Genomic DNA, 14249 nt, shown 5'->3' with positions numbered 1-14249 from the left:
GTCTTTTTTTTTCATCTAAATTGTTCTACTACTCGCTACTTTTTGTGCATTGGGAGACCTGTAATTTAAAGTATTTCTAGTTTTATCGACCTTTGCTATTCTGTGTTTTTGGGTTTGGCCTATGAACACTTGAGGAGAAAAAACATTTTGAATGTTGCCAACTGTTAAGATGGGTTAATTTTAATTCTAATATTGTGTCTGTGTTGTTCAGGAAATCAACACAATTTTGCAGCATGTGGTGGAGAGGAATAAACTGCGGGAGTGCCTCCACGCCAAGAGGCACATGCTGGAGTCTTGGCGACATCTTGTTGAGATCATACTTGCAGCCTGTCCCCCAGATCTAATTCAGGGGGAGGACAGACAGCTGGTCATCCGGGATCTGCTGCACGAGCTCCACGACAAGGTTCGCTGAAAAATGCCTAATTACTCTGCCACTTATTATCTTAAGTACACAATTTCAAAACTAAAATGCATTGGTATATTGAAAAAGGTGGATGAGATAAAAGCAGTAGATAGAAAGAAGCTTTGCTTGGAAAAGCAAGAAGTCGAATGATCTTGGGTGGAGGTAAGAAATAATAAGGGATATAAAATAATGGTGGAATTGGTCTTTTGGGGCCCAAGTGGTGGTATTGTGTAAGTTGAAAAATAAGAGGCACAGGTATGAAGAGTAACAGGGTAGAAGAATAATCAAAGAGAACTTTAATCTTCAGGTGGGGCAAACAATAAATGCATTCATGAAAAGTATGCAAGATGGGTTTCTGGGTGTATGTTGAAGAAATTTGTTGGGAACAGGCTATTTCTCATCTAATGTGCATTGCTAATTGGTAAAGTAATAAGCTTGTTGTTGTGGTCTTTAAGGAGGAATAATCAGAATATGTTGGAATTTAATCTTTAAAGTGAAACTGATTTAGTTCATTCTGATACAGGGTATCAAATTAAAACAAATAAATTTGTGTTTAGTTTACAATAAACATATATCCCTTGAAGGTGTCAAACCCAATTAGGGAAGTAAGCTAATAGTGGTTAACAAGATAACTTAAAGATGCTGTTACATCAAAGATAGAGTTTGATCAAAGATAAAAGGTCAAGACTGATGAAATTTCAGAATTTGTCAACGAGGGAATTAGCACAACACGATATTCTGGGAGAAACAAAATATAAAATTATGAAAGCATGTCTACGTTAATTTGAGTCCCTCACAACTAAGGCAGATAAATTAAACACATATATCAATGAATTAGTTGATAGTAGTTTTATGGCATTTAATAAGTAATTGTAGAATTGGGCAAAACCAACATTGATTTCTCCAGGAGAAGGCATGCTCGATAAATCATTATAGTTTTGTGATTGTGACTAGCACAATAGATGAGGGTGAACAAGCTACAGTGGATTTGGACTCCAGAAGGCTTTTCATAAAGTGCCATGCAAGAGGTCATTGCAATGGAGGCTGTGACTGGAGAGGTGTCACAAGGATTGGTGCTGGGCATCAGTGAGAGTTATGAAGAGTTTGCAGAGAAGTAGAGAGGTTCCATGTGGATTCTGCAAGATAGGTGAACGCCTATTGCATATTTTTTCAGTAGTGAAAGATGGCAATGTTTTTGTATTCAGAGAGACGTGAATGTTCTCGTACATAAATTACTCGAAAACAAACTAGGTGCAGCAAGCAATGACGAAGGCATGAAGTATGTTGTTCTTTATTACAAGAAGCTTTCAGTACAAGAGAGAAAATGCCTTATTGAAATTATGTACAGCCCTGGTGTGACTTCACCTGGAATACTGTCCACAAAACTGGTCCCCAATCTAAGGAACTTTGTACTTGCAGTTGAAGAAGTGTAATGTAGCTTCACTAAATTGATTCCTCGGTTGGCAGGGCTGACCTATGAGGAGATATTTAATTGACAAATCCTGCATTTTATATTGACATTATTTCATCAAAACATTTGACTCGCCAAACATTATTTTAGGAGGTGCTGGTTAATGGCTCAAATAAAATAAATCTAGGTACAGTTGAATTGTATTGTGATTCTTGGGAACATATTTTCCAGTGCTCTGTGGTGCGATGTATTTTAGAATCGACATCTCTCTTACTTAGATCCTCAACGAGGAGGCTGCCCAGGAACTCATGCCCATTGTGGCTGGAACAGTGTTCACGCTAACCGCTCACCTCAGCCAGACAGTCCGCAATGAGCAGAAGCAGGCACTCAATGCCCATTCTCAGAACGTCCTTAATGGCTGCTCCATGCCAGGGGATATTTCAGCTACCTTTGGCTACATTGGGGACTCTTCTCTTCACATCATCCTCAGGAAGCTCTTGGATTTCATCCTCAGAACGGGTAGGTTCCACTGAAAATACCACTGCTGTTCACTGAGCAACTTGGAACGTTGATTCCAATTGTCTTGTTTTCACGGGTTTTGCTGTTCCCAGCAATTCTATACTGTCAGCTGTTTAGACTCGAGTTAACAATAACTAGGTGTCAAGATCCATTTAACTTTTACAATTTACAAACCTTAATCCATCTGTTTGGGAATTCACTTTTGCATCAATCTGTGTGTAAAGCAAGTTTCTTTTGCCTTTTGTGCATGTCCCAATACATAGATAATCACTCTTGGTACAGTGCATGTGAAAGGGTGACGATCATTGACACATGTTGTTGTTGGCAGGTGGCGGTTTCCAGCGTGTAAGAGCACACCTCTATGGAGCACTTTTGTATTACCTGCAGACGAGTCAGAAGCCTGATGAACCAGACACTCTGGAAACGGGTATGATTGCTCTATACATGGATATGATTGTTGTAGGTCATGGAAATGGGAGTCTGTGAGCAATGTTTTTTTTCCACTTATGTCTCATTTCCGATTATCCAACTGAGGAATCTTGAGCCAAAGAGTGGACTCTAACTCTCAGTCAATTAAAATAGAGAACAACATAGGGTAAAAGCAAAACGTAAAATACTGCGGGAACTCAGCGGGTCAGGAATAAAATCCTTTCTCCGGTCAAAACTTGCTTCTGGCATCCTATCAGCAAAGGATTAATTTGAACCCATACACGTCCTCCCCACGTTACAAGCCTGTGACTTACATTCATACAAATTAGTGTTTGTGGAATCGGTGGGAAGGATGGGGATGGATTTACTGGCTGCTGCGGAGCTACATGTCAACAGAGCTCAACGTGGGAACGGGGCATTGCCATGTTCCTTCACTTTCCCAATCACTCCCCTCCAGTTGTAACAATCATGAGCTTGGGACGAGCAGAGCTGGGAGAGTTGAGCAGACTTGCTCGCTCACTCACTGGGTCAATGAAGCCAACCACTTGTCCTCACGTCACAACTGTTTCTGTTCATTTCTGACTGAGGAAAACAGAATGCTGTCATAACCTGGTGTCTTCCAGTATCCTTGATGTAAAAGACCAATATAACAACAGTTCATAATATTTTTCTGCTAATATAGGTCTGCTATTCTGCTGGAAGTTTAAATTGACTGGCCCACACATTAAGAATGGCCAATTTGTCAAGAAATGTGAACTTAATTCAAATGAGCTATTTAACTGGGAAGTACAATGTTTATTTCATTCTAGCAAGATGCAAGCAGTATTGGCCAATGTTAGAAGCCTTGATCAATCATGTTTCCTTCTATATCAAACTTAGTGCCACTAAAGCTTATTATAATGCATTCCATGTTTTCTCTGACTGACAGCTCTGATTTAGAACTGATTTATGGTAGAAAATTGGAATTGTGTTTCTGGGTGGCTGAGTGCAATATCACCTGCTGCCATCAATCATTGTGTTGCAGGAAAGCAAACCATGTGGGAGAGACTCACAGCTCCAGAAGATGATTACACCAAACTGCAAAAGGATAACATGAATATCATAGAGAGTTATGGGGCATCGTTGATGGAGGTTGTCTGTCGAGATGCTTGCGATGGGCATGAAATCGGTCAAGTAAGTATGAGTAAATGTATGCCCAAAGGACAAGGTGTGGGATTTGACCACTGCAATATTATATTTTTACTCTTCCCTTTTAACGCCTTTCTCCCACCACAAGCAACTAACGTTTTTCGTTGATATGTTGCCTTCATATATTCACTGGGTAATTGTATCATGTCATACAAACCAACAAGTGGCGGCCTCTGTTCTTGTTCTCTCTTATTAGCTGATCTTCTCATTAGCTGATGGGTCTTGAGACCAAAAAGGAGAAATCTGACTGAGTTTAGTTTAGAGATACTGTTCGACCTCTGACTGTTGGTCAGTGAATCACATCAGAAACTATGGATGTTCATTGAGGACAAAGTTGAGCTCTGTTGACATGGCTCCTCATTGTTGAATAAGAAAGAAACAAGAAATTAGGTTATTCAGTAGAAACAAGAACTACAGATGCTGGTTTACAAAATAGGCCAAAATGCTGGAGTAACTCGGGTCAGGCAGCATATCGGAAGGATGTGGATAGATGACGTTTCAGGTCGAGACCCATCTTCAGGTTGGATTAGGTTACTCACCCTGAATGATATGTGCAGTATCTTCATTTCGTATAGTGTTCTCTATACCAAGCAGATACAGTTGGGTTGGTTTAAGGGAATACGATAAATTGGAGAAATACTTGCTCCTGGGTCCCCAACCCTAGAACTGTCTCTTCCCACATTGCACGATATCTCAGTGAATTGATATTCTCATTTCAGATGCTTGCACTGGCAGTATTAGACCGGATTGTGGCTATTGACCAGCATCAACAATGGCTCTACTATCTCACCAACAGCGGCTACCTGAAAGCACTGGCGGACAGCTTAGCCCAGGATGATGCCATCCTTCAGAGCATGCTCAGTACCAAACCTCCTTTACTGAAAGCTTTGTACCTTTATGAATCTAAAATGGTAGGTTTTTGGAGACCTATTTATTTTTTGCCAAGCTAGTGTTAAAAATGTGTTCACTCATGTACATATATACATAGACAATAGGTGCAAGAGTAGGCCATTCGGCCCTTCGAACCAGCACCGCCATTCAATGTGATCATGGCTGATCATCCACAATCAATACCCTGTTCCTGCCTTCTCCCCATATCCCTTGATTCCACCAGCCCTAAGAGCTCTATCTAACTCTCTTTTGAATGCATCCAGTGAATCAGCCTCCACTGCCTTCTGAGACAGAGAATTCCACAAATTCACAACTCTCTGTGTGAAAGAGTTTTTCCTCATCTCTGTTCTAAATGGCCTACCCCTTATTCTTAAACTGTGGCCCCTGGTTCTGGACTCCCCCAACATCGGGAAAATGTTTTCTGCATCTAGCAATCCCTTAATCCAATCCCTTAATAAATTTGTATGTTTCTATTAGATATCCTCTCATCCTTCTAAATTCCAGTGTATACAAACGCAGTTGCTCCATTTTATCAACATATGACAGTCCCGCCATACCGTGAATTAACCTCGTGAACCTACGCTGCATTCCCTCAATAGCAAGAATGTCCTTCCTCAAATTAGGTAACCACCATACTCCAGGTGTGGTCTCAACAGGGCCCGTAACAACATGCCAAGCACCTCTTTGCTCCTATACTTATCTCCTCTCGTTATGAAGGCCAACATGCCATTAGATTTCTTCACTGTCTGCTGTACCTGCATGCTTACTTTCAGTGACTGATGTACAAGGACACCCACATCGCGTTGTACTTCCCATTTTCCTAACCTAACACAATTCAGTTAATAATCTGCCTTCCTGTTCTAGCCACCAAAGTGGATAACCTCACATTTATCCACATTATACTGCATCTGCCATGCATCTGCCCACTCACCCAACCTGTCCAAGTCGCCCTGCATCCTCATAGCATCCTTCTCACAGTTCACACTGCCACCCAGCTTTGTGTCATCTGCAAACTTGCTAATGCTACTTTTAATTCCGTCATCTAAATCATTAATGTATATTGTAAATAGCTGCGGTCCCAGCACCGAGCCTTGCGGCATCCCACCAGTCACTGCCTGCCATTCTGAAAGGGACCCGTTAATACCTACTCTTTATTTCCTATCTGCCAACCAATTTTCTATCCATGTCAATACCCTACCCCCAATACCAAGTGCTCTAATTTTGTTCCTTCATCCCTCATGCCTCCACAGTCCCCATTGTTCAACTGCATTACTGGCATTTCCATTTTTTCCTATTCCATCTGAAATTGCAGATTAAAACATCATATTATGATCACTACCACCTAATGGTTCTTTTACCTTGAGTTGCCTTTATCAAATCTGATTCATTACACACCAAATCCAGAATTGCCTTTTCCCTGGTAGGCTCCAGTACAAGCTGCTCTAAGAATCCATCTCGGAGGCACTCCCTTTCTTGCGATCTAGTACCAACCTTATTTTCCCACTCTACCTGCAATTTTAACTCCTGATGCAACTTGCACCCTATCTCCAGGCTACTGTTTGGGGGCCTGTAGATAACTTCCATTAGGGTCTTTTTACCCATACAATTTCTCAGTTCTATCCACAATGACTACATCTTCTGATTCTATGTCACCCCTCGCAAGGGACTGCCTTTCATTCCTTACCAACAGAGCCACCCCACCCACTCTGCCCACATGTCGGTCTCTTCGATAGGACGTATACCCCTGAATATTCAGTTCCCTGCTCTGATCCTCTTGCAGCCATGTCTCTGTATTTCCCACAACATCATACTTACCAATTTCTAACTGAGCCTCAAGCTCATCCACTTTATTTCTTATACTTCACGCATTCATGTTTCAAGCAGTGTTATGTTTCATATATAACATTTTTAATTCGGTATTTACCTCCCCTCTCACACAGGCTCCTATTTCACCTGACCTTACTCTCTTATCCCTTCTTGAACTTTCCGTCCCATTAATTTGGGTGTCTTTCATAACTTTTCCTGTACTCTCTTCCCCTTTAACTCCATCCTTATAGTCCCAATTTGGCTACCCCTCCCCCCCCCCCCCGCTATTTAGTTTAAACCCACCTGTAAAATTGAGCTGCACCAAGGCTCCTATTCTCAACTGTCTTTTGTATTAACTTCAATTATTGGCAAGTTTCTCTCAGATTGGGCTCACTCCCCTGTGGTTAACATTTTGTCTACGAGGGGTTTAAATTGTTGCAAGACATTAGTAATAGGCTGTGGGCCGAGCATCAAAAATGTGTCTAGAAATAGGATTTTGTGACCCAAGTCACCAAACTACATGAGATTTTCACATATTGTATAACAATATTTATATAAATCACCCCTGAAACTCGATATGAAGAAGACTTGCACATTTTTATTAAATTAGAGAAAAACCGGAAAAATTTCGGGAATTTTTTAGTCCAATCAAAGCATGTTTAACATTGAGTTGTCTGCCAGTTGGCCAATCACGCGCTTTGTTTCAGGCTAGCACACAAAATGGCTGAGGGGGCTTCACATATGCCTGTTTTACTGGAGATTCCGATTTGTTGTTCTGTGGAATAAATGTCGTGGAAATTTGCAGCAGATTAATTGTATTTAGTGGGAAAAGCATTAAAAAGGCTGAAGAAAGTGCTGCGAAGTGGATTAAAGTGCAAGAAAGCCTTCAAAGTCCCTGCTGATGTGCTGGAACACAAAGAAGGCCCCCATGAATCAACTCTAACTGAAAGGTAAGACTAAAGTCTGAATTTATGAAAATCTATCTCTATGGACTTTAATTAATTTAATATAAAGTGAATAAATTCATTAATTCATTCCTTATTCATTCACTCACTTATTCATTCATTCATGAAATTGAGGGCCTAAACTATAACAGTCAATTAAACATTGTCACTAATGCCAGCGTGTTGTAGAGTAATAAGTCTTTAACAAATAATCTCGGAGCTGCCTGCGAAAACTTACCGGGAAAAAGTGCTCCGATCGCGGGGCCTAGGTACTCGCGGTAAAGTGAAGCCGCGTTCTCAATTAATAAGCGGCCGATTTGCGATCGTGGAGCCGCGGATCATCTCCGCGGACGGGGGGGGGGGGAGGAGGCTGTACATAGTGCCGTCTGTAGTGGTCGTTTTCAGACCCCGATAACTGGAGAAAAGCGGAGGGATATCGATCGCTATTTACCGCGAGTACCCAGGTCCCGCGATCGGAGCACTTTTTCCCGGTAAGTTTTCGCAGGCAGCTCCGAGATTAGCTGTTAAAGACTTATTACTCTACAACACGCTGGCATTAGTGACAATGTTTAATTGACTGTTATAGTTTAGGCCCTCAATTTCATGAATGAATGAATGAATGAGTAAGTGAGTGAGTGAATGAATGAATAAGGAATGAATGAATTAATTTATTCACATTATATTAAACTAATTAAAGTCCATACAGATAGATTTTCATAAATTCAGACTTTAGTCTTACCTTTCAGTTAGAGTTGATTAATGGGGGCCTTCTTTGTGTTCCAGCACATCAGCAGGGACTTTGAAGGCTTTCTTGCACTTTAATCCACCGCAGCACTTTCTTCAGCCTTTTTAATGCTTTTCCCACAAAATACAATTAACCTGCTGCAAGTTTCCACGACATTTATTCCACAGAACAACAAATCGGAATCTCCAGTAAAACAGGCATCTGTGAAGCCCCCTCAGCCATTTTGTGTGCTAGCCTGAAACAAAGCGCGTGATTGGCCAACTGGCAGACAACTCAATGTTAACGTGCTTTGATTGGACTAAAAAATTCCCAACATTTTTCCGGTTTTTCTCTAATTTAATTAAAAAATGTGCAAGTCTTCTTCATATCGAGTTTCAGGGGTGATTTATATAAATATTTTTACACCATATGTGAAAATTTCATGTAGTTTGGTGACTTGGGTCACGAAACTGCAGAATAAAGCTCCTCGGCCCACAGCCTATAATGTGCAAGAGCTTTTATTGCAAGCTAAAGGGTGCCAGTATGCATGTCAATTAAAAAAATAAGCTGCATTTATCAACTTTTTTTTTCACCATCTATCTACCTAAGCTAGTAACTGCATGTTACTAATATCTAAGAACAATTTAGGCCCTCATGGACAAAAGGTTAACCAGTAGAGGAGCGAGTTTAAAATGATAGACACTTCCCAATAATTATACTTGTAATATAATAACTGAATTCTTAGTCTAAATATTAGACCTCTCCAAAGCCTACACATCCTACCTGTATTGGGCGATCAGAACTGCACATACTTAGTTGGATTTGGCACTGAGACAGATTGTTCGTTTCATAATAGTGCTATGGTGCATTTTGGTTCACCACCAGACTTGGACCCCCTTTCTCGACCTTGAAATATATCCTGTAACCCTTCACCCACCTTCGTGTTGCTTCAGTACTCTGCATGAGTGAAAGCCCAAGCTACCTGAAGCACCATACAAACCTTGGCTCTGACAATTGCTGCCATCAAAGTACAGGGCAGAAGTTGCAGCAGGAGTGGGGGCTGGAAAAGAGCGAAGGAAGTGGATGTGCAAGAGGCACAATTGGGGGAATGTATCAATTAGTCCAATAAAACTTAAATTATATTGGTATGTGTGGGAAGGCACTGCAGATACTGGTTTAAATCAAAGTTAGACACAAAAAGCTGGAGTAATTCAGCGGGTTAGGCAGCATCTCTGGAGAAAAGGAATAGGTGACGGCGCGAGTCTGAAGAAGGGTCTCAACCGGAAACGTCACCTATTCCTTTTCTCAGGAGATGCTGTCTGACCCGTTGAGTTACTCCAGCTTTTTGTGTCTATCTTCAAAATATTGTTATCCTATTTTTGTTTACTTAAATTGCAATTGCTTTTTTTAAAACCTAATGCAATCCACACTTTTACAAAATTAACAGTAAGTTTTTAAGACTTTAAAATGTTTGTTTTAGTGAGTTTTTTCTGTTTTAAATATTCACAAGGCATTCTTGACAAGAGTGGCCAAGATCCAACCAGGAACTGAAGGGATTCTGACGGCTGGGGTCATTGTACGCCTGTCCCAGTGCCAGGTCTATGATCATCGGCCTGAAACTGAGTCACACAGGTAAGGAATGCTAATGGAGTCTGAGAATTCCATTGAACCTCTGCCTCACCTGGAAAGACTGTTTGGGTCCTTGGATGGAGTCGAGAGGGGAGGTAAAGGGACAAGTGTTGCATCTCCTGCAGGGGAAAGTACCTGGGGAGGGGGTGGTTTGGTTGGGAAAGGCTGAATTGACCAGGGAGTTGCGGAGGGAACTGTCTCTGCGGAAAGCAGGAAGGGGTGGAGGTGGAGGTGGGAAGATGTGGCCAGTAGTGGGATCCCGTTGGAGGTGGCAAAAATGTTGGAGGATTATATGCTGTATGCGACGGCTGATGGGGTGGAAGGTGAGGACAAGGGGGACTCTGTCCTTGTTACGAAGGGGGGAGGGGAAGTAAGAGCGGAGCTGCGGGATATCGAGGAGACCCTGGTGAGAGCTCCCTGTTCTCGGGCTACTCATCTTTTCCTTCTTCAGTTTATCTGCTCTGCACGTTTCCTTGCTCTTTATTTCTACAAGGGGTTGCAAAACTGTTTGAACAAGGGAACCATTACGATTTTTAAAAGACATTAGGACAGGTACATGGATAGTAACGGTTTGGGGGGATGTGGTCCAGAAACAGACAAGTATGACAAGCTGGGTTAGGCGACTCAGTTGGCAAGTTAGGCCGAAGGGCCTGTTTCTGTGCTTAATGGCTCAATAAATACAAAACATGTCTTTTTTACAGTATGCTTTGCATCAGAGACCCATTGGGATTTATTCCGGCCCCTGTGGAAAGGTATCGGCAGATCCTGCTCCCGGCTCTTCAGCTTGTTCAGGTGATGCTAACCACCAGCACAGGGAAGCATCATCAGGCTGCGAGTCAGGTAAGGACATCTAAACAGTGGGGAAATGTGTTTTAAAATTGTGAAATCAGACATTCCGCAGTATTCCGATCCTTACCAAGTAGTTTTGCAGGTGAAGTGAATTAGTTGTGGAAGTGATCCTTGACCATGGCTATTTGTGGGTACAATTCCGCCAGTGAAGTATTTGTTTGATTGCGGATTGTTGAATTGCGTCTGCAATTAAACCTGCAGAACAAGAGTAAAGCAGACCAGCCTAAAATGTGTAAATCTACCGAAATAATTTACCAGAATGTTTTCAGGATTGTTTGAATTTCTAAATTCAGTTAGAGAATTGCAGTTGCTAGTTAGCATTGTTTGTTGAGAACCTGGAGAAATGAGGGCTCAGCAGCACAAAAGATCCAGGGCACTTTTCAGGAAGAGATAAGTTCTCCAAATCCTGGCTGATTATACCTTTGAATCAACATCAATCATCACAGGTTGTCTATTCATTATCGCATCATTGGTTATAAATCGTGACGTGTGTTATTGTTCTTCATTTTTAACATTGCAGTCGTGATTACACTTTAAATACTTAATTGGCTGTAAATACATTTTGTAATATTTTTAGGTCATTAGGGGGAGTATTTAAATGCAAATGTTTCTTCTCCTCATCTGGTTATAATGATGATCTTCTCTGAAACAGGTTCTACAGTTCCTAATTGCTCATTCAGAACCCATCCAGGCCATCCTACGTTGTCAGGAGATAACTGCTGGGTCCTTGCGTGAACTGGCACTTTTAACAGGCATTATAGGCAAAACAGCCTTACCGGGTAAGAAATAACGTCATAGAGTTGTATAGTATAGAAACAAGTCGTTTGGTTTACTGCATCTATGCAATTGTCTGATTGTTTAATCTTAGCCTCTTGCATCATTCCTGATATCACCTTAGCATTGTTAATTACTTTGGAGAAAATTTGTACTTAACGAATACTCGGTATTGTGCAAATCATGTGGCTTTTTGTGACAGATGGTAATAATGCATAGTCAGGTATCATCAGTGTAAGTCTGGATTGATGTATGTGGCTGATAACTTGAAGTATAACATGAAGAGTATCAAAATTTGACCCGGAAAGTTGAATACATTATTGACACTGTCTATCAAGTTTACAGACGAGGAACGGATAAGTATACAAATGTTGTGAAATCGCACCTCATCGACAATCGATGCTTTATCAGAGGACCTACACTTTGTAGGGAAGCAGTCTACTCAGTGACATTTCTGGTTACGTTGTCAAAAGGGTCATTGAACCATACTGAATGGAAACCTACTTGCCCATCTACACTAGTCCCACTTGCCCAGGCTTGGCCCATACCATCTAAACCTTCCCTATCCACATACCTGTCCAAATATCTGTTAAATGTCACAATGTCATTAATGTGAATACTCAGTTAATCTCGTCTTTTACTATTTCAGGTGTGGTAAGTGAAATAGAAGCAGAAGGCAACTATGGTACAATTGTGGAACTCAGAGGTCATATCGGACGTTTCCAGGTATTTATCTTTGTATTTAAATGCTTGGTTCTTCTTGTTTTCCCCTCTCCACTCACCTTTTGATCCACATCTCCTACATTGACCAATCAGTGTTATATTTTTAGGGCTGGTTCTCGTCTACATATGTTCCCACTCCTTCCAAAGCTAGGATATTCTTCCTGAGGTGTGATCCCCAGAACTGAATGCAGTAGTCGAAATATGGTCTAACCAGAATGTTACAGTATATGCCTAATATAATTTCTACCACATTCTCCGTCAGCTCTCTTGTGATAAAGTCCAATACTGTATTTGCCTTTTCAATTTTCCAACCTCCTTGCTAGATTAGGTGTTAAAATCTATCTATTTTAGGTGTTAATCTTCATCCTTGATTGCTGAGGTTGGTGGTTTGAGATTTATTATTTATAGTCAGCAACTCCAGCATTCATTGCCTGTCCCTAGTTGGGCTGTGGTGCCCCATATCCTTTAATTTGTTTGCTGAAAGCGATCCAACAATGGTGTTGGATAGCAAATTTCAGAATTTAAACCCAGCAAAAATAAAAGAACAATGATATATTTTAAAATTAGGATAGTGAGTGACTAGGAGGGGAACTTTTGTAGATGTGAAGATTTCTATGTGCCTGTTACTCTTGTCCATCAATGTGGTTGAGATTGTGGGTCTGAGAGGTGTTAACAAAGTAGCTTCCGCAAGTAGCTGCATACCAGCTAAAGTTACTGAGCAATGTTGGTAGAGGGGGTGAATGCTTAAGGTGGTGCTTGAGGTGCTAAATAAATGGGCAAGCTTTAGACAATAGACAATAGGTGCAGGAGTAGGCCATTGGGCTCTTCGTGCCAGCACCGCCATTCAATGTGATCATGGTTGATCATCCCCAATCAGTACCCCGTCCCTGCCTTCTCCCCATATCCCCTGACTCCGCTATCTTTAAGAGCCCTATCGAGCTCTCTCTTGAAAGTATCCAGAGATTTGGCCTCCACCGCCCCCTGAGGCAGAGAATTCCACAGACTCACAACTCTGTGTGAAAAAGTGTTTCCTCATCTCTGTTCTAAATGGCTTACCCCTTTTTCTTAAACTGTGACCCTTGGTTCTGGACTCCCCCAACATCGGAAACATGTTTCCTGCTTCTAGCGTGTCCAAACCCTTAATATTCTTATATGTTTCAATAAGATACCCTCTCATCCTTCTAAACTCCAGAGTATACAAGCCATTCTCTCAACATATGACAGTCCTGCCATCCCAGGAGTTAACCTTGTAAACCTATGCAGCACTCCCTCAATAGCAAGAATGTCCTTCCTCAAATTAGGGGACCATAACTGCACACAATACTGCAGGTGTGGTCTCACTAGGGCCCTATACAACTGCAGAAGGACCTCTTTGCTCCTATACTCAACTCCTCTTGTTATGAAGGCCAACATGCTATTCGCTTTCTTCACTGCTTGCTGTACCTGCATGCTTACTTTCATTGACTGATGAACAAGGACCCCTAGATCCAGTACTTCCCCTTTTCCCAACTTGACACCATTTAGATAATAATCTATCTTCCTGTTTTTGCTACCGAAGTGGATAACCTCACATTTATCCACATTAAACTGCATCTGCCATGCATTAGCCCACACACCCAACCTGTCCAAGTCACCCTGCATTCTCATAGCATCCTCCTCACAATTCACACTGCCACCCAGCTTTGTGTCATCTGCAAATTTGCTAATGTTACTTTCTCCAGGATGGCCTGATATTCTTGAGTGTTTTTGGAGCTGCACTCATCCAGGGCAATGAAGGGCATTCTACTACATTCCTATAGATGGTGGAAAGCTTTAGTGAATCAATTTGAGTCTTTTGCAACATGGTTCCCAACCTCTGACCTGTTCTTGTGACCAATGCATTTATGTGGCTGTACAGATTAACTTACAGGATGTTGCTGGCCGAAGCAAAGATCCTATAGTGAGCAAGATAGATCACTC

The 14249-nt window shown here is 41.5% G+C and overlaps 1 protein-coding gene across 1 annotated transcript in view; it reads left to right on the top strand.

Annotated features, from left to right (window-relative positions):
- Nucleotides 1-14249, top strand: part of nup205 (nucleoporin 205) — a 77011-nt gene that overhangs the window by 50128 nt on the left and 12634 nt on the right. Inside the window, exons 28-36 of the mRNA XM_033037744.1 lie at nucleotides 212-403; nucleotides 2093-2333; nucleotides 2662-2760; nucleotides 3787-3935; nucleotides 4670-4861; nucleotides 9826-9947; nucleotides 10646-10784; nucleotides 11446-11572; nucleotides 12217-12293. Coding sequence (XP_032893635.1) covers nucleotides 212-403; nucleotides 2093-2333; nucleotides 2662-2760; nucleotides 3787-3935; nucleotides 4670-4861; nucleotides 9826-9947; nucleotides 10646-10784; nucleotides 11446-11572; nucleotides 12217-12293 — 1338 coding nt within the window. The remainder of the gene's footprint in view (nucleotides 1-211; nucleotides 404-2092; nucleotides 2334-2661; nucleotides 2761-3786; nucleotides 3936-4669; nucleotides 4862-9825; nucleotides 9948-10645; nucleotides 10785-11445; nucleotides 11573-12216; nucleotides 12294-14249) is intronic.

This window comes from Amblyraja radiata, chromosome 19, assembly GCF_010909765.2.
Source record: "Amblyraja radiata isolate CabotCenter1 chromosome 19, sAmbRad1.1.pri, whole genome shotgun sequence".
NCBI classification, from domain to species: Eukaryota; Metazoa; Chordata; class Chondrichthyes; order Rajiformes; family Rajidae; genus Amblyraja; species Amblyraja radiata.
Note: the sequence above shows the minus strand (reverse complement) of the source record. Positions and strands in the feature narration are given on the sequence as shown.